General features: G+C 28.7%; 5 protein-coding genes across 5 annotated transcripts in view; 3 read left to right on the top strand and 2 right to left on the bottom strand.

The window, feature by feature from the left end:
- The window catches only part of Phum_PHUM322100 (Ran-specific GTPase-activating protein, putative), a gene marked incomplete at both ends in the record, with an annotated part of 2,256 nt that extends 2,202 nt beyond the window's left edge, over positions 1 to 54 (bottom strand). The window contains one exon of the mRNA XM_002427444.1: positions 37 to 54. Coding sequence (XP_002427489.1) covers positions 37 to 54 — 18 coding nt within the window. The remainder of the gene's footprint in view (positions 1 to 36) is intronic.
- Positions 55 to 273: 219 nt separating this feature from the next.
- Positions 274 to 2,933, top strand: Phum_PHUM322090 (T-complex protein 1 subunit zeta, putative; the record flags this gene model as incomplete). Its single annotated transcript, XM_002427443.1, has 10 exons — positions 274 to 410; positions 744 to 807; positions 949 to 1,083; positions 1,162 to 1,335; positions 1,418 to 1,632; positions 1,715 to 1,874; positions 1,961 to 2,140; positions 2,226 to 2,514; positions 2,605 to 2,770; positions 2,858 to 2,933. 10 exons carry the CDS (start codon positions 274 to 276, stop codon positions 2,931 to 2,933), a joined length of 1,596 nt encoding a protein of 531 aa, XP_002427488.1.
- Positions 2,934 to 4,012: 1,079 nt separating this feature from the next.
- Positions 4,013 to 7,199, top strand: Phum_PHUM322080 (Merlin, putative; the record flags this gene model as incomplete). Its single annotated transcript, XM_002427442.1, has 11 exons — positions 4,013 to 4,099; positions 4,565 to 4,694; positions 4,781 to 4,989; positions 5,064 to 5,291; positions 5,376 to 5,589; positions 5,687 to 5,904; positions 5,986 to 6,117; positions 6,192 to 6,437; positions 6,489 to 6,646; positions 6,727 to 6,886; positions 7,149 to 7,199. The coding sequence occupies 11 exons, from the start codon at positions 4,013 to 4,015 to the stop codon at positions 7,197 to 7,199; spliced, it is 1,833 nt and encodes a 610-aa protein (XP_002427487.1).
- Positions 7,200 to 7,628: 429 nt separating this feature from the next.
- Positions 7,629 to 15,530, top strand: Phum_PHUM322070 (ubiquitin carboxyl-terminal hydrolase, putative; the record flags this gene model as incomplete). Its single annotated transcript, XM_002427441.1, is given in 26 exon segments — positions 7,629 to 7,704; positions 7,831 to 7,958; positions 8,344 to 8,453; positions 8,647 to 8,734; positions 8,820 to 8,979; positions 9,086 to 9,325; positions 9,832 to 10,073; positions 10,149 to 10,401; positions 10,420 to 10,745; positions 10,831 to 10,975; positions 11,073 to 11,242; positions 11,344 to 11,509; positions 11,606 to 11,850; positions 11,920 to 12,093; positions 12,189 to 12,363; positions 12,450 to 12,601; positions 12,685 to 12,898; positions 13,020 to 13,141; positions 13,305 to 13,415; positions 13,458 to 13,658; positions 13,788 to 13,972; positions 14,061 to 14,268; positions 14,374 to 14,565; positions 14,642 to 15,052; positions 15,152 to 15,305; positions 15,421 to 15,530. The coding sequence occupies 26 exon segments, from the start codon at positions 7,629 to 7,631 to the stop codon at positions 15,528 to 15,530; spliced, it is 4,758 nt and encodes a 1,585-aa protein (XP_002427486.1).
- A 451-nt stretch (positions 15,531 to 15,981) lies between these two features.
- Positions 15,982 to 17,295, bottom strand: Phum_PHUM322060 (mitochondrial 50S ribosomal protein L44, putative; the record flags this gene model as incomplete). Its single annotated transcript, XM_002427440.1, has 4 exons — positions 15,982 to 16,196; positions 16,270 to 16,829; positions 16,926 to 17,172; positions 17,232 to 17,295. 4 exons carry the CDS (start codon positions 17,293 to 17,295, stop codon positions 15,982 to 15,984), a joined length of 1,086 nt encoding a protein of 361 aa, XP_002427485.1.
- Positions 17,296 to 17,390: the final 95 nt, after the last annotated feature.

The following is a 17,390-nucleotide window of genomic DNA, read 5'->3' as shown; positions in this document are numbered from 1 at the left end:
ACATAAAGCTTAATAAGTAAAATTGACTGGATTTACCTTTTCCGTATCGGACATTTTTATTAATTTTAAGATATGTAAAAATAGAGGAAATTTTAACTTTTTACTTAACAACTACTTAGCGTGCATTTGAACGTAAATTCTAAATTCTCAAAGGAAAATAACGTATTTCGTTGTAAAAAAAAAAAATTTGTTTTAAAATTGTTTGAAAACTTTTTTATAATTTACAAACAATCACAGGAAAGTCGGCCATAAATTTTTTAAGTTTATTGAAAAATGGCTGCTATTAGCTTGCTTAATCCTAAAGCCGAATTTGCTAGAGCTGCACAAGCCCTAGCCGTAAATATATCTGCTGCAAAAGGTATTCAAGATGTAATGAGAACAAATCTTGGTCCAAAGGGAACATTAAAAATGTAAGTTTATTTATTTTTAATTGCCAATTATTAGGTGTTAACCGGTTACTCTTTTATCGGGAATACCATGTGCTTTTTATATATTAAATATCGTTGAAATTTTGAATTTCTATGAAATCACGAGCTTTTAAGTTATAATTTATTGCCCATAAGTTTATAAATTGTTATTATTATTTGACGTATCTTTCCTAATATTTGATAATCATGTTTCAAAAAATCGCATGTTGCAGTTTTATTGTCTGACTCACCCACGAATATAATGAAATCACTTTCATAACTTATAATAAGTTTTTTTTTTTTTTTTGGTTTATTAATTTTGATTTTTTTTCTTAGGTTGGTCTCAGGAGCTGGAGACATTAAAATTACAAAAGATGGAAATGTCTTGTTACATGAAATGGTAAGAATTTGGCTAATCTCAAAAAATTTTTAAATTAAGTTAAAATAAATTTTTACTGAGGTATAGGTCCCCTTATAGTTAAGATCTTGTAGTATTATTATTATTTAAAAAAAAAAAAATTTTTAATTTATCAAATTACAGCAAATCCAGCATCCTACAGCTTGTCTTATTGCAAGAGCCTCCACAGCAATGGATGATATGACAGGTGATGGTACCACTTCAACAGTATTAGTAATTGGTGAACTATTAAAACAAGCAGATTTGTACATTTCTGAGGTCAGTTATTGAAAATTTTAGATAAAAGTAATTTGAAAAATGTCTCCATTATTAATTATTCCATGAATTTTCTATCAGGGTTTACATCCCAGAGTTTTAACCGAAGGTTTCGATCAAGCCAGAGCCAAAACATTAGAATATTTAGATGAGTTAAAAATTCCAATCGAAGTTGAAAAGGAAAGTTTAATGCATGTAGCAGGAACTGCATTAAAAACAAAATTACATCATTCACTTGCAGATTTGTTGACTGAGGTGGAGTTTAAAAAAAAAATTTTTTTCTTGAGAATTGATCAGCTTTTCAAATTTTTTAATAATTTCAAATACATTTTTTTAGGTTTGTGTCGATGCAGTTTTATCAATTTACACTCCTGGGCAAGATATCGATTTAAATATGATTGAGATAATTGATATGCAACATAAAACAGCTACAGAAACAAGCCTTGTTAAAGGTCTTGTTCTAGATCATGGTTCAAGACATCCTGATATGCCTAAAAGAGTTGAAAATGCCTACATATTAACTTGTAATGTTAGTATGGAATATGAAAAAAGGTGAGTTCAGGTTTGAAATAAAATTAGTTATTTTTTTTTTTTTAGTATGTTTTTAAAATTCTATGATGTCTTTTGATTACAGTGAAGTAAATTCTGGTTTTTTTTACAAAACTGCTGAAGAGAGGGAAAAATTAGTATTAGCTGAGAGAAGCTTTATCGAAGCTAGAGTTAAAAAAGTTGTCGAATTAAAAAAGAAATTATGTGATGGAACGGATAAAAAGTTTGTCGTTATTAATCAAAAGGTAAAATTGATTTATATTTTTCTCTTTGTTCAGTTGAGTTTATTTAAAAAATAATAATAATAATTAAAACTTAAATCCATGTTTAGGGCATTGATCCAATGTCATTAGATTTATTAGCAAAAGAAGGTATTATTGCTTTACGTAGAGCTAAAAGGAGAAACATGGAGCGTCTTGCTCTTGCTTGTGGTGGTGTTGCCTTAAACAGTTTAGACGAAGTTGGAGAAGAACATTTAGGTTGGGCCGGTCTCGTTTACGAACATGTTTTGGTAAGAACGGCAAAACGTCAAATAAATCGCCATATTCAATGAATCATCAAAAATTAAATATAAAACAATAATTTTTTATATTTAGGGTGAAACCAAATATACTTTTGTCGAAGAATGCAAAGTTCCAAAGAGTGTTACCATTGTTGTCAAGGGTCCAGACAAGCATTCTTTAATTCAAATCAAGGACGCCATCAGAGATGGTACTCGTGCAATCAAAAACGCGATCGATGACAAAGCGTTGGTTCCGGGAGCTGGAGCTTTTGAAGTTGCCGTCAATAAAAAATTATTGGCCTACAAGGACACAGTTAAGGGAAAAACAAGACTAGGTATTCAGGCTTTTGCCGAGGCATTATTAATCATTCCTAAAACTTTGGGTAAGTATTACACTATCTTAATTCCTTGGAGTTTAAATTTTTTAAGAGATGAACGATTTTAAAAAAAATTTTGAATTTTTTTTTTTTTAGCCATCAATAGTGGATTTGATTCTCAGGATAGCATGGTCAAATTGACCGCAGCAGCCTACAATGGAGCAGTTGTAGGTTTAGATTTGGAAACAGGGGAACCATTAATGCCAGCCGATAGAGGAATATATGATAATTATGTAGTTAAAAAACAAATGATTAATTCATGGTATGAATTTTCAATTTAAAAAAAAAAAAAAATGAAAATAATAATAATAATAATTGAAATTACCATTTTGTATGTTTTTATTTTCAGCTCTGTAATTGCAAGCAATTTGTTATTGGTTGATGAAATCATGAGAGCCGGTCTTACATCTCTAAAGGCACAATAATCGAGTAAATCGTAAAAGAAAACTATTTTTTAATTTTTCATATAAAAAAAATAATCGGAAATTTTTGCCACATTGAAATGCAAACCGAATATTCATTTTTTTTTTTTTTTTTTTTTAATAAACTCATGTAAAGCATTAATATTAATTTTAAGTTTAACCAACTTTATTATTCATAGAAGGTAACAAAAAATGTTTTCTGAAAAAAAAAAAAACAAAAAAAATACTTTAATTTGCCTTAATTGAATTTAAAAAAAAAAAAAATTTTGTCTGAAATTAATTTAATTTTTAATATTTATTGAATTGATTTTTATTTTCTTCTGTTTGATTAATAAAACACTAACAGTACTTTGTATTGCTTTTTTATTTTATCCTGTCCTTTAGTTTTTTTTTTTTAAATTAGTTTCATGGAATGATTTTTCTAAAATTGCATTTTTTTTTTTTGGAGTTTGAAAATGATAAAGGATGCATGTGACCGTTATGAAGTTTTTTTTAAGTTTTTGCAAAATATATCAAACTTATAAATGATGAAGCTAATAGAAAAGAAAATGAGTCCAATTTAGATTGAATTTAGAGAATTCTTAGACAATTATTTACCTTAGGAAAATTTAAACGAAATCCAAATTGTGAAAATTCAAAATTTTACAGTTTTAAGGATTTGTTTTTACATTAGTTTTTTAAAGTGAATTTTTTTTTATTGAAAAGATTGTTAGATGGGCAAATAATGATGGTAATAAGATTATCTGTTTAAATGTTAACAATTTAAAAGGGTTCGTTTTTGTAAATTTTAGATTATCACTGTACTTTAACAAAGAAAAAATGAAATTGCATACAATTGCAACAAATGTCAAAACTTATTAAAAATGTTTTGAAACTTCCTTTGAAACTTTTATCTTTATTTGGCCCGGTCTAACTGCTTTCCTTCAGTGTGTGTCAATATGGCGTTTTTATTTATAAATATTATCAATTTATTATGTATAAAACCGATTTTATGTTGAAGTTTAAGTTAAATTTTATTATTTGTTATAATGTGTATTTCGGATTAAGTTAATAAAAATGTTTTTTTTGCAAAAATGATTGATATGCCGCCTTTCAGACGAAAAAAGTCAGGAAAATCTTTTCCCGTAAAAGTTTGCACTCTGGACGCCGAACTGGAATTTAATTTAGAGGTAGGCATTTTTTTTTTTTTTATTATGTCATTATTTTTCTTATTAATTACCCTCCGATAAGATTTCATCAATTTTTAATTATTAATTAAAATGTTAAAAATTTTCATGGGTTTTTAATGAAAAATATGTAACCGTGTATCATTTAACATTATTGTTTATAATTTTACATTAAAAAAAAAAAAAAAAATTGTTTCTTGTTAAGTTCAATTAAAATACTAAAAAAATGTATTTAATTGCACAATTATTTATTATTATTTATTTGTGTGATTTTTGTTTTGCAATATTACAATTATCCGTGAGAAACTCATACCAATAATATTTAATAAATATTTTGATTTAAAAAACAAATCATTTCAAGGTAATTGTAAAAAAAAAACAAAAATTATTTTGTAATAAAATTTCATAACTTATTATTTAACATCAATTTTCCTTATTATTACTATTATTATTATTATATAATTTTAGTGGAAAGCTACAGGAAGGGAGTTATTTGATTTAGTTTGTTTGACAATAGGACTAAGAGAAACATGGTATTTTGGATTACAGTATGAAGATACTAAAGGATTTATTTCATGGTTAAAATTAGATAAAAAGGGTAAGATGAAGTATATTCTGTTATAATATTCTCTGTGTTAAAAAGCCTTTTCAAAAAATTAGTTTATATGTAACTATGGGTTTCAGTTCAGGATCAAAATATTGCTCAGTCAGGTGCAGCACAGACGTTTATGCTTTTAGCTAAATTTTATGCTGAAGATGTGGCAGATGAACTAGTCCAGGAAGTAACTCAACATTTATTTTTTTTGCAAGTGAAACAAGCTATATTGTCTATGGATATATATTGCCCTCCTGAAGCCAGTGTTTTACTAGCTAGTTATGCAGTTCAAGCTAAGGTATTTTCTCAAAAAAAATTTTATTTTAAAAATTTTAAAAATGCAATTATATGTACACTTGTAATTTCATACAGTATGGTGATTATGATGAATCAACTTACAAACCTGAAATGCTATCTAGTGAAGTTCTTTTACCTCAAAGAGTTATCGGGCAATATCAAATGACTCCCGAGATGTGGGAAGATAGAATTAAGATTTGGTATGCAGATCACAGAGGAATGTCAAGAGACGAAGCTGAAATGGAATATTTAAAAATTGCTCAAGATTTAGACATGTATGGCGTTAATTATTTTCCCATAACTGTTAGTATCATTACAATTTGGTGTAACAAGTCATGTTTGTTTCTTACTTGCACATGAGAGTTTTTTTTTTTTTTTTTATTACAGAATAAGAGGCAATCTGAACTGTGGCTCGGAGTAACAGCTTTAGGATTAAATGTATATGAAAGAGAAAATAAATTAGCACCGACAATAACATTTACTTGGGCTGAAATAAGAGATATATCTTTTGAGAATAAAAAATTTATTTTAAAAACTGTCGATAAATTATCTCCCAATTTTGTTTTTTTTTCAAAAAAAGTTAGAATGAACAAATTGGTAAGTCTCATACAATTTTATATATTGCAAAACCACAAAAAAAAATTTTGAAAATTTCATTTCAATTTTTTTATATTTTTAGATTTTAGATTTATGTATAGGAAATCATGATTTGTTTATGAGAAGAAGAAAACCGGATTCTATGGAACTTCAACAGATGAAAGCTCAAGCGAAAGAAGAAAAACAAAGGAGGCAAATAGAAAGAAATAAATTAGCTAGAGAAAAACAATTAAGAGAAGCTGCTGAAAGGGATAGGGCTGAAATGGAACAAAGACTTTTGCATTATCAAGAAGAAATTAAATTAGCAAATGAAGCCTTGGTATGTGAAAACAAAATTATCTTTAATATATATTTATCATATCGATTATTAAAATTTATTTTTTTTTTTTATCGTAAAAAGCGACGATCTGAGGAAACAGCAGAGTTGTTGGCTGAAAAATCAAAAGTTGCAGAAGAAGAGGCTATCTTGCTTAGTCAAAAGGCATCAGAGGCTGAACAAGAAATAACAAGAATACGTTTAAGTGCCATGAAGGTAATTTTTTTTTTTTTTTTTTATAAAAGGATATAAGGATATGATGATATATATTTTTTTTTTCTTATTCTCAGACTGAGGAGGAAAAAGTACTTTTAGAAAGAAAAACTAGGGAAGCTGAATTTTTAACGGCAAGATTAGTCGAAGAATCAGAGAGAAGAGCTGCTGAAGCTGAGAGACTTAAAGATCATTTGCTCAGAGCTCGTCTTGCCGAAAAACAAGCTAAAGAAAAACTTTTGGAATTTTTATCAATTAACGCTTTTCATAATTTAACAAATTCAGTAAGGAAATTTCTTTTTAAAGATATCTATATTTATCGCGTTTGTTTTTTTTTTCTTAAATAATTTTTTTTTTTTTTTTTCGTATATCAGACTGTATCTAGTATGTTTACCAATAGTACCGTTGTTTGCGTTGATGGTCACGATGATATAGATCCATTACGCCGTAACGTACCTCAAGATTTGTCACAATATGACGCACTTTGTCATCATGATGTTCAACAATTATCGTTAGAAATAGAAAAAGAAAGGTAATTTTATTATTATTATTATTATTTTTTTTTTTTTTCGGGTTGCATCAGTGTATATATTTCCCTGTTGTTCTTTCCAGAGTGGAATATTTAGAGAAAAGTAAACAAGTTCAAGAACAATTGAGAGATTTAAGAAGTGAAATAGAAGAATTAAAAGTTGGAGAAAAAACGACAGAGCTAGACAATTTACACGATGAACAAGTTAGATTAGGGGAAAATAAATACTCTACCCTTAGAAAGGTGAGATTTATTTAAATTCAAAATGTTTTTATTAATTTAACTTTTTTATTATTATTATTGTATCAGAAAAAAATTGTTTAAATAACTTTATTGTAAGTAATTACCTCGATTAATTTTGATGCTAACTGTGGCACACACATTATCGTAAGTTTTATTTTTGAATGTTAACCTAAACATCCATTTTAAATATTAGTAGTAGTAGTAGTAGTAGTAGTAATACTAAATATTTCACTTATTTTGTCTTTTTTTTTTCTTTTTTTAGGTAAAGTCCGGGTCTACAAAAGCTCGCGTAGCATTTTTCGAAGAATTGTAAGCTTTATTTTTTAATTATTCAGTAAAATTAGTCAGACAATTGATCAAATAAAGTTACAATTATTTTTAATAAATATATATATATATTTTCTTTTTTTTTTTTTTTGGAATTTACCACGCATAAATTTAAAGATACACGAATTTATTTATTGTTTAATATTTCCTTTTACACATACCTTAATAATTGTAAAATTACATTTCACAAAAAAAAAAAGAAAAAAACGTTAAAAAAAAAATATTTGATATTAATTTTGTTTGGAAGAAAAATAGCGATTATTAAACTTATTGTTTCAAAACATCGAATTGTTTCTAAAAGTAATTGTCAAAATTAACTGAAATGGCGAATTTACATAAAACAAATATGTCGCTCAAGAATTCGCTTAATTATTATGTAATATGTTTTTGTTAGCCGTCAAAAGTTTTATAAAAAATGTTTTCTTGGTTAAAAATAGGAGTAAAAGATTCAAAACAAACGTGTTTATCTTATGAAGATGCCATTAAAAGGGGTAATTAATTAAATGTATAAATAATAATTGATTGTTAATTGATTCACCAGTGTTATTTTCACTTAGTATTATTATTATTATTATTATTAATTTCATTTTGTAATTTTTTTATCATTACAACAACAGTCAGTGATTCTGAATTAAAAAGATTAAGGGAAGCATTTAAAAAAGCCTCTGCGGGTAATGGATACGTATCTAAATCTGGATTTTTAAAAGAAGTTTTAGGTGATGAAATTCCAACTCCTATTGCTGAGGTAATCTATTTTTTTTTTTTTTTTTTTTTTAATTTCAAACAAAAACATTGAACGTGGGTTTATGTTAATTACCGAATAACAAGCAAAATTATTATTGTTTTTTTTATTACTAGGCTGTTTAATATTCATGTTGTCCATTTTAATGCCATGATATTAATTGAATAAATTTTTTTTTTTGTCCCAATGATTTTTCTTATGTATACATATATTTTTTTTTTATATCATTATACTTGTTTATTAATACTGTCATTGAAATTTTTAATTATCTTGGTATTTTATCAATTGAAAATGTGATTGTTAATTTTTAATGGTTTTATTAAATGGCAGTACAATTAGTAATTATTTGTTTTTTTTTTTTTTTTCACATTACATTTAATATTATTAGGTATTGTACAGTTCATGGGGAGGTACATCAAAGGGAATATCATTCAAAGATTTAATTTGTGGACTAATTTTACTTACTAGAGGTACTCAAGAAGAAAAAATTAAATGTAAGTTAATTTTTTTTCAATTTATTTACTTATCGATTAGAAAAATAAATATTTAATAATGACAATTATGTATTATTTAAAAATTTTTATTTTTTATTAAAAAAAAATTATATTAATTATAGTTAATGTTTTATTTTTTAAATTCATTGTTTTCTTTATTTAGTTTTGTTTGGATTATATGCATGTGACAATGGCAGGGCTATTGTCAAGGAGAATTTTTTAAAAATTATTCAAGGCAGTGAAAATGGATTTTTATCTGATCAGATATCAAATCTTTTTAATGAGGTAAGATTGTTTTGTTTATAATCTCTTTTTTTTTTTTTTCTGTAATGTTGAAATGTTTTTGTTTTTTGTTTTTGTTAATTTGCAGAAAGATTCTGTTAGTTTTGAAAACTTCAGAGAATGGCTAGTGGCACATCCTGATGCATTTTGTTTGAGTAAATGGTTGTTAGTCGAACCATTTAATATTTCTTTAAGTAATGATTTAGAAACGCCTACATTTTATCAAACTTTATGTGGTGTTACACATTGTAAGTATTTTTTAAAATAAACCGAAAAAATTAATAATAAGTAAAAATAAGATTATCTAAAGTTATTATGTAGAAAACATTATTAAATGTTTTTTTTCTTTTTTAGTGGAAGAGTATGAAATGATAGAATTAGAAAAAAGGTACTGGTCTTTAAAAAATTCATCTAGAAATGGTAAATTAGATTTGGAAACCATCACATCATTGTTAGTGCCTACTTTGCCAGTGTCAGTGTGCAATGGATTGTTTAATGCATTCGATGAAAATCAAGACACACACATAGATTTTAAAGAAATGGCCTGTGGAGTATCTGCAGCTTGTAGGGGCCCAGTAGCAGAAAGGCTTAAATGTAGATATTATTTTAATAATTTTTGTAAAAAAAAAAAAAAAAAAAATGAAATTTTTTAATATTTTCATGAAATATATGTATTTTTGAAATATTTTTCTTCGCTTATTAAGTGTAAGACTCTCATGATATAAATCGTAAAATATTTATAAATTTTCTTTGTTGATTTTATTAAATGTAGTTGCGTTAAGAAAAAGAATTAAGTTTGCTTTTAGAAATTGTAATTATGTAAATGATAAAAAAAGAACATTGCAAATTATTTAGTACAGTAATGTAAATTACTTTTGTTAAATTCTTCCAATATTATAACTTTATTGTTTTATTATTATGTATAAAGTATACCAAAAAAAAACAATTCAATATCGAGTCTTAATATGTTTTTTAGCATTTATGTTTTTAAATGAGGTATCGATTCTGAGTTAAGTCGAGTCTTACACTAAAAAGTGGTGGAAATAAATTTAGGAAATTTCAAATGTTTTAAATTTAACATAAATATTTTGTTTTTAAAGTTTGCTTTAAGGTTTTCGATGTAGACAGAGACGGGTATTTAAATTCTAAAGAAATGGAACACATGGTGGATATATTTCTTAGTTTAAAAGAAAAAGAAATAACAAACGAAATGAAAAAGTATTTACTCAATGATATATTGAATTCCGTAAATGATTCAAAATTAGGTATGGCACAGGAAGAATATCCCATTTGGGCATTAAAAAGTGAAGCTTCTAAAGCATTCACAGATTTATTATTTCAGGTAAATTTACAAAAAGTATAATTTTAATTTGAAATTCATGTCTGTGTGTATTAAAAATTTTTTTAAAATTTTTAGATGTGTCACGTTATATTTGCTCTCAGGCCTTCTAATCCTGTTGAAGAAGGTGAAATTGTTATGCAGTGGTTAAAAAGAGAACAGGAAAAGAGAGGATTAGAAGTAGGTCAATTTTGGTATTTAATAGATATGACTTGGTGGAAACAATGGCAAATGTATATACAACATGAAGGGGGACCAGGACCTCCTGATATTAATTGTGAAATAAACGGCTATCCCAAAAATATGAATTCTTCAATTAAAATTAATACCAGTGCTGGGTTAGGGTAAGGAGAAACCATGTTTGCTTTGCATACCTCTTCCTTTACAACTAGTGGTAATAATAATAATTTTTTTGTTGATTTTAGTCCTAATCATAGTCCTAAATTAGAACAGAAGCAAATTGTCAATATAAAATTTCCCAGGCCCGGACCCATCAATAATTCTAACTTAATACAATCGCCGGCTTACAAGGTGCCATCTTTGACGGGTGAAGGAGGTAAATTAAGGAAAAATTTATGTTTGAATCAAAACAATGGAGATTTTCAGTTGGTTTCACAAAGTTTATGGACGGCTTTAACACTTTGGTACGGTGGAGAACCCAGTTTACCTCGGCAGGTAAAAAATGAAAAATTCAACGAGGATATTTTTTAAAAAATAAATTTAACAAAAAATTAATTATCATTATTATTTTTTCATTTAGGTTATAATGCCCACCAATAGTGCACAACCTGATTTAGAGCTTTATCCGATAAATATAAGGTTTTTGAAACATGCCACGCAAAATAACAGGCAACAAATAAATAATTGGAGTGGAATGGTCGGAGGATATGGAGCATCCGCCATAGGTAACGTATAAGAAAATGATACACGTTCGATCGCATTACTTATAATTATTATTATCATTATTTTTTTTTTTTTTTTGTTAACATTTATTTTGTTAAGGAAATGCAGGATACGCTTATGTCACAAATTTAACAGCGACTTCTCGGAGGTATTTAGCATATGTTGGTGCCTTTAGCAAAATGGCAACGCTTAAACAAGTCTATCAGTATCTGTGTAATAAGTTAAGGATAAGATTCGAAGACATGAGATTGTGGCTTTACAGAGATGAGGTATTAATTAAAAGAAAATTATTATTATCATTATCAGTGTCACTCCGCTCGTGTTTTTTTTTTTTTTTGTGTTAAGTAATATTTTATTTCTTTATTATTAGAGCAACATGTTCATTTTAGAAGAAGAAGATTCGACATTAGATGAACTCGGTATTTTAGATGAAGATCAAATATTAATTGAAATAAGAAATAAAGATCTTACTTGGCCGGAGGAACTCAGTTCGATTGCCTCTAACACGTCAAACGATAAGAGACAAGGTGAATTGTGTATATTTTTTATTTTTACGCTATTCATACGTTTCGAAAAAAAAAGGAAATCATCAAAAACCAATTTTTTTTTTTTTTACATTTTATAAACCGAAGCTGCTCTGGAAAAGGGAGCCACCGGTTTGAACAATTTAGGAAATACTTGTTTCATGAATGCCGCGTTGCAGTGCGTGAGCAACACTCAGGTACTCACACAATATTTCACATCAAAAATGCATTTATACGAATTAAACAGAAATAATCCTCTTGGAATGAAAGGCCACATTGCTTTGCGTTATGCAGATCTCATTGATAACATTTGGAGTGGTAGCAACAGAACGATAGCTCCTCTTAAATTAAGGGTGAGATTTCTAAATCATTTTAAACGCAATACATAAGATAAAATGAACACATAACATTTGTTTTGATAGTGGACAATCGGTAAATACGCGCCCAGATTCAACGGATTCCAACAACATGATTCCCAAGAACTCTTAGCATTCCTTCTGGACGGTTTACATGAAGATTTAAACAGAGTTCATGATAAGCCCTACGTCGAATTGAAAGACAGTGACGGGAGACCGGATGTGATAGTCGCACAAGAGGTGAATGCTCTTACTAAAGGAGAAAAAAGAAGAAAGGAAGTAAATATGTATATTGATTGGTTTACCAATGTTTGTATATTTTGTACTTTTTCCAGGCCTGGGAAAATCACATATTACGAAACAAATCAATAATTGTTGATTTATTTCACGGACAGTTGAAATCAAAGGTTACTTGCAATATGTGTTCACACGAAAGCGTTCGATTCGATCCATTTAATTATTTATCATTACCTTTACCAATGGAAAGTTACCTGCATTTTTCGGTCACGGGTAAATAAGTCACAAGTCACCTTTGACATTCTTAATAAATAATAAACTTAATGGTAATTATTAAAATAATTTTTCTTTTCTGTCAGTTATCAAATTGGACGGATCCGTTCCTGTTAAATATGGAGTACGCATAAACAACGACGAAAAATATGGGGCATTAAAAACGGAACTTTCAAATTTATGCGGAATTCCTTCTCATTTGATTAAATTAGCCGAAGTTCAAAACGCTCTCATCAAGGTTAAAAATCGTATTTATCTTCTTTGGTCTCTCTCTCTCTCTTTGAAATGCGTAACGTTTTTTTTTTTTCTTTTACTTGACAGCATGTATATTTAGATGATCAAAGATTCAAGGGAACTCAAGGAGGGTTTCTTTACGCTTACGAATTACCTCATTCATTTAACATGAACAACATGGATGACGAAAAACTATCATTATCATCGGTTAAATTGACGAACGAAAAAGAGAGAGAAGGATCTGCATTTACGGCCATACAAAGAGCAATTAACCCCATGAACTCGAGTAATATTAACTTAGGTTTGTTTTTACTTTTTTTTATTTATTATCACACTTTAATATTTTTAATGATTGACTAATAATGATTACTCCCTATTTTTTTTTTTTTTTAAATTTCATCCATTTTCCATCGTCGAATTAGAAAATTCAGTTGTCAATCCGTGGGGGAAAAATGTAAATAACGCCGGGGATGCTAGCAGTGAAGTTGATTCCTCCGAGGTAAGACTACTTCACTGCATGCCTGCTTTCTTTTGTTTCAAAAAGGTAAAAACTTTTAGTTTGTCTTTTGATTGTTGTGCTCGTTTTGTGAAGTCTTCAATTATTTAAGAGGTAAATATCGCATGATGATTATTCATAGAGAGAGAGAGAGAGAGAGAGAAAATCTCTCTTGAAATCCATTACTACCTTACGTAGCAAACACAATCAGACAGATGACAAAAAAAGTTGGTTCTTCGATGGTTGTTGCGTAGCCTTCGAATATTTATTTATTCTATGTTTGATAGACGCTTTAAAATATAATCGCAGCGCATTTTCATTCGTACATCACAAGAAATCTCTTTTTTGTTATTTTTAATTTTAGTCATATGGTAGTCCTCAAAACACGAGTTTGCTATCATCCGTGTCTTCGTCGATGGGTAGTTTAGAACCTCATCATCATCAATTCGGTCTCGTCGAAGGTTGCGTTCCGCATAATAGCGCTCATAGTTCTTCGAGTGGAAGTTTGGCCAATCTGAGTGACACGACCACGGTTGGCTTTATCGTTGCTGTACATAGGAAAATGGTGAAAAACGATTGAACATAAAATTTTTTTACTCTTCCGCCTGAAAATTTTTTTTCGTTTTTACTTACCTTGTTTACGAATTGTAACGATTGATGTCTTTTTTTTTTTTTTTTTTCTTCTGCATTTTAGATGCGACAAGAAACGTATTTTTTATCATCGTCAAAAACGAAACCTAGTCTTTTCGGTTTGCCTGTTATTGTGCCATGCGGTGAATCAGTTACTCATCAGGATTTATATCAGTCGGTTTGGACTCAGGTTGCACGACTCGTGTCTCCCTTACCACCCGGAGAAACTGTTAATCACGCAACTGATTGGTAAAAAATAATTTTTCTCGAAACATTTTCGACATTCGCGGACGTGACTCGACAAACTTTTTTTAATATTTTCCTCCATTGTTTGAAGTGACGACAGTTTAGGTTACGAATTTCCATTCACGTTAAAAGCCGTTTCACCCGACGGACTGGTATGTTCGATATGTCCTTGGTATCGTTTTTGTAGAGGGTGTCGAATACAGTGTTCTTTATCTGAATTCTTGCATAATACTTCTTATTTAGCTATAGACTGGGATCCGACAGCTCTTCATTTAAGATATCAAACGTGTTTAGAAAAAGTAAGGAAAGTTTATCATTCATTATTCTTCAATCGAATCGAATTCGAAAGTGAAAATTTCAACAAAAAAAAAAAAAAAAAAAAAAATTTTTTTGGTCTCTTGTAGATTGTCATAGAGCATGAAAGCGTCGCGAGAACGCGACACCAAATGTCGGAGCCGATTAGTTTAAATCATTGTCTGGAAGCTTTCACGAGAGAGGAAACTTTGTCCGAGGATGAAAAAGTTTATTGTTCGAAATGTAAATCTCACGAAATCGCGACGAAAAAACTTCAAATATGGAGACTACCACCCATCCTCGTGAGTGACAACTACCAAATCTATATAAAGCTGAAGATTTTATTCCCGGTTATTGTTTGTTTTTCTTTTTTAATAGATTGTACACTTGAAGAGATTTCAATACGTAAACGAGAAATGGATAAAGTCACAAAAAGTAGTCGAGTTTCCCGTGAAGGGTTTCGATCCCACCATGTATTTGGCTTCGGTACCCAAAGAAACGGTTCTTCGGCATTGGGAAATCACGGATAAGCTCAACAATCGAAAAACGAATATTGAAAATTACAAATGCAATACCGTCGACGTCATCAAAACGGACGATAATTGTAATTACGATCATTCGGATTCGGTGCTAAATAATATACCAAAGATAACAAAAAGGGATAGATTAGAATCGACTAGTTTGATAACGACTCCGGTGGAAGATTCATCCCTACAGGATTTTCATCAGCACCGTTTGAACCACGGAGCTGATCCATTCGATCTCAAGTACAATTTATATTCCGTTGTCGTGAGTTTCACTTTTTCCCTTTTGTTTCCTTTTCCTTTTTTTTTTTTTTTTTTTTTTAAAAGGATGGAAATAAACAAAAACTTCAAAATGTCATTTCAGTGCCATTCGGGAATGCTGGGAGGAGGACATTATGTAAGTTACGCGTGCAATCCACGGGGAATTTGGTATTGTTACAACGATTCAAGCTGCAAACAAGTAAATCAATCTCAAATGGATCTTTCATCGGCTTACATGCTTTTTTACGAGAGGCAAGGTAAGGATTTATATACTTCGCCTTCCCCCCCCCCCCCACCCCACCCCATCCCCCAAAAAAACCCGACTTTTGTTAAGGAATCCAAAAAAAAAAAAAAAAAATTTTTATTTTAAAGGGCTTAGTCACGAAAATTACATGCCTAGCGTTGCGGGTAAAATTCCAGATACGGAAAATATCGATGAAGACGTCGAATCAGATTTAAAAAAAATGTGCAACCTGCAATAAAATTTAAAAAAAATTCTTGCATTTTATTATTATTATTATTATTATTTTTTTTTTTTTCTTAATGTAAGAAAAGAATTCCAAGGTAAATATGATTCGTTATGGAGAATTTAACCTTATTTAAAAGAGAGAAAAAAAAAACAATTTTTACAGTTTTTTTTCTCTCTCTCTCTCTCTCTCCATGGAATCAATATTATACAGTGGCAGAGTTAAAAATTTTACAGCTTTATTAATGACTTTCTATAGACAAATATATAAAAGTAATTTATCTTGTTAATTTGAAATTATTATTATTATTATTATTTTTTTTTATTCCTAATTTTATCCGATTAAGTGTAATTGTGACCTACAAAAATAAAAAAACTCGAGAGTATGTTAGTAATCAAGTTAAAATAATTTATGTAAAAAAATTTTTTTAAAATTTTAAATCTAATAACTTATTTAATATTTTTTTTTAATTAATTTCTGAAACTTTTGATATATTATTTATTGTTTGTGAATTTTCAAAAGCTCCCAAATGCCATTCATCAAGACTTAAATTATTGACAGTTTCTGGAACTTTGTCTAATTTGTACGAAATCGGAGTTTGTGATAGTGTCGTATGGAAAAATCTTCTTAGTGCATCTGATGCAGCCATTTCAATGGCTGTGTCAATTGTTTCACCAGAACCTGTCAGTTGAACATAAATTTTTTTTAATGTGTTGCCTTGAAAAAATTATTTTTAATGGTATTTAATACTCACAATGACCGACTAGTTCTTTGTTTGAATATAATCCAACATGATAATTAGCCAATATTGTGTTGACACCTGACTTACATATAATTCTAGGTTCGCAGGGTTCTCTATTGTCTCTGTTTAATATTTCATTAACAATTTTTAATGGATCTTTTATTTGTAAAAATTCATGAATATCTTTTCCTTCAAGTTGTGTAATTATAAAATCTCTAACAAATAAATTTGCTCTATTTAAACCTGAACACTCATACAATGCTCCAATTATGGCTTTAAGAGTCGTAGAATAAGTTTCCGTTTCGACAGGATATTCAGCAGATAATATTAAATCTGTTGTACCGAGATTTTTTGAAACATGTCCTAAAACGTCATTACTCAACAAGTAATCATGTATGCTTTGAATTCCCTCCATTGGAAATCTGGGATAAAAATATGATACAAATTTGGGAACAAAGTCAGATATTATTTTTTCCCCCTTTGAAACAAGTTCTTCATTTGATTTCATCGAAATATCTACATTACTAACTCCAACTTCTTGTAATTTTGTTTCTTGTTCACTCACATAAGACCTCAAAAAAAAAAAAAATTATATAAAAGTAAATGAAATGAATGTACTTCACAAAAAAATACATTAAGAAAAGTTTTAAACGAAATCGGTTTGGTACCTGTGTGTAAATGCTCGAACTAAAAGTTCCGGTGTAAAATTTTCTTTCAATCGTTTTCCAAAAGCAAATACCTCTGCACTGTAGTTCCATTCCAAATAATTAGATCTTCTATTTAATTCATTTTTTTCTTGTACCGTCAATTGCCTCAAATATAAATCTTTTCGTTTTTTGAGAGAAGCGGCTACGTGACGGACATTACGATTGTAGTTACGACTACTAACTATAAGATAACATTTTATTAATGTGACTTTTAAAGAAAAAAATTGTTTTTTTTTTTTTTTTTTCAGCAAATTATCAATAGCTTACCGGTAAAACTCACGCGTAAAACATTAGTAAATAATTCATTCAAAATACCCGATTTGGCGGCCATTTTATTTCTAAAAATCTTCGGTACCTTTGACGGATAGCAAAATATTTAGAAGCAAAGTTGTTTCAAAATAAATATATATATAATTTGAAGCAACG

Source organism: Pediculus humanus, genomic scaffold, assembly GCF_000006295.1.
Source record: "Pediculus humanus corporis 1103172107733 genomic scaffold, whole genome shotgun sequence".
Taxonomy (NCBI): Eukaryota; Metazoa; Arthropoda; class Insecta; order Psocodea; family Pediculidae; genus Pediculus; species Pediculus humanus.
Note: the sequence above shows the minus strand (reverse complement) of the source record. Positions and strands in the feature narration are given on the sequence as shown.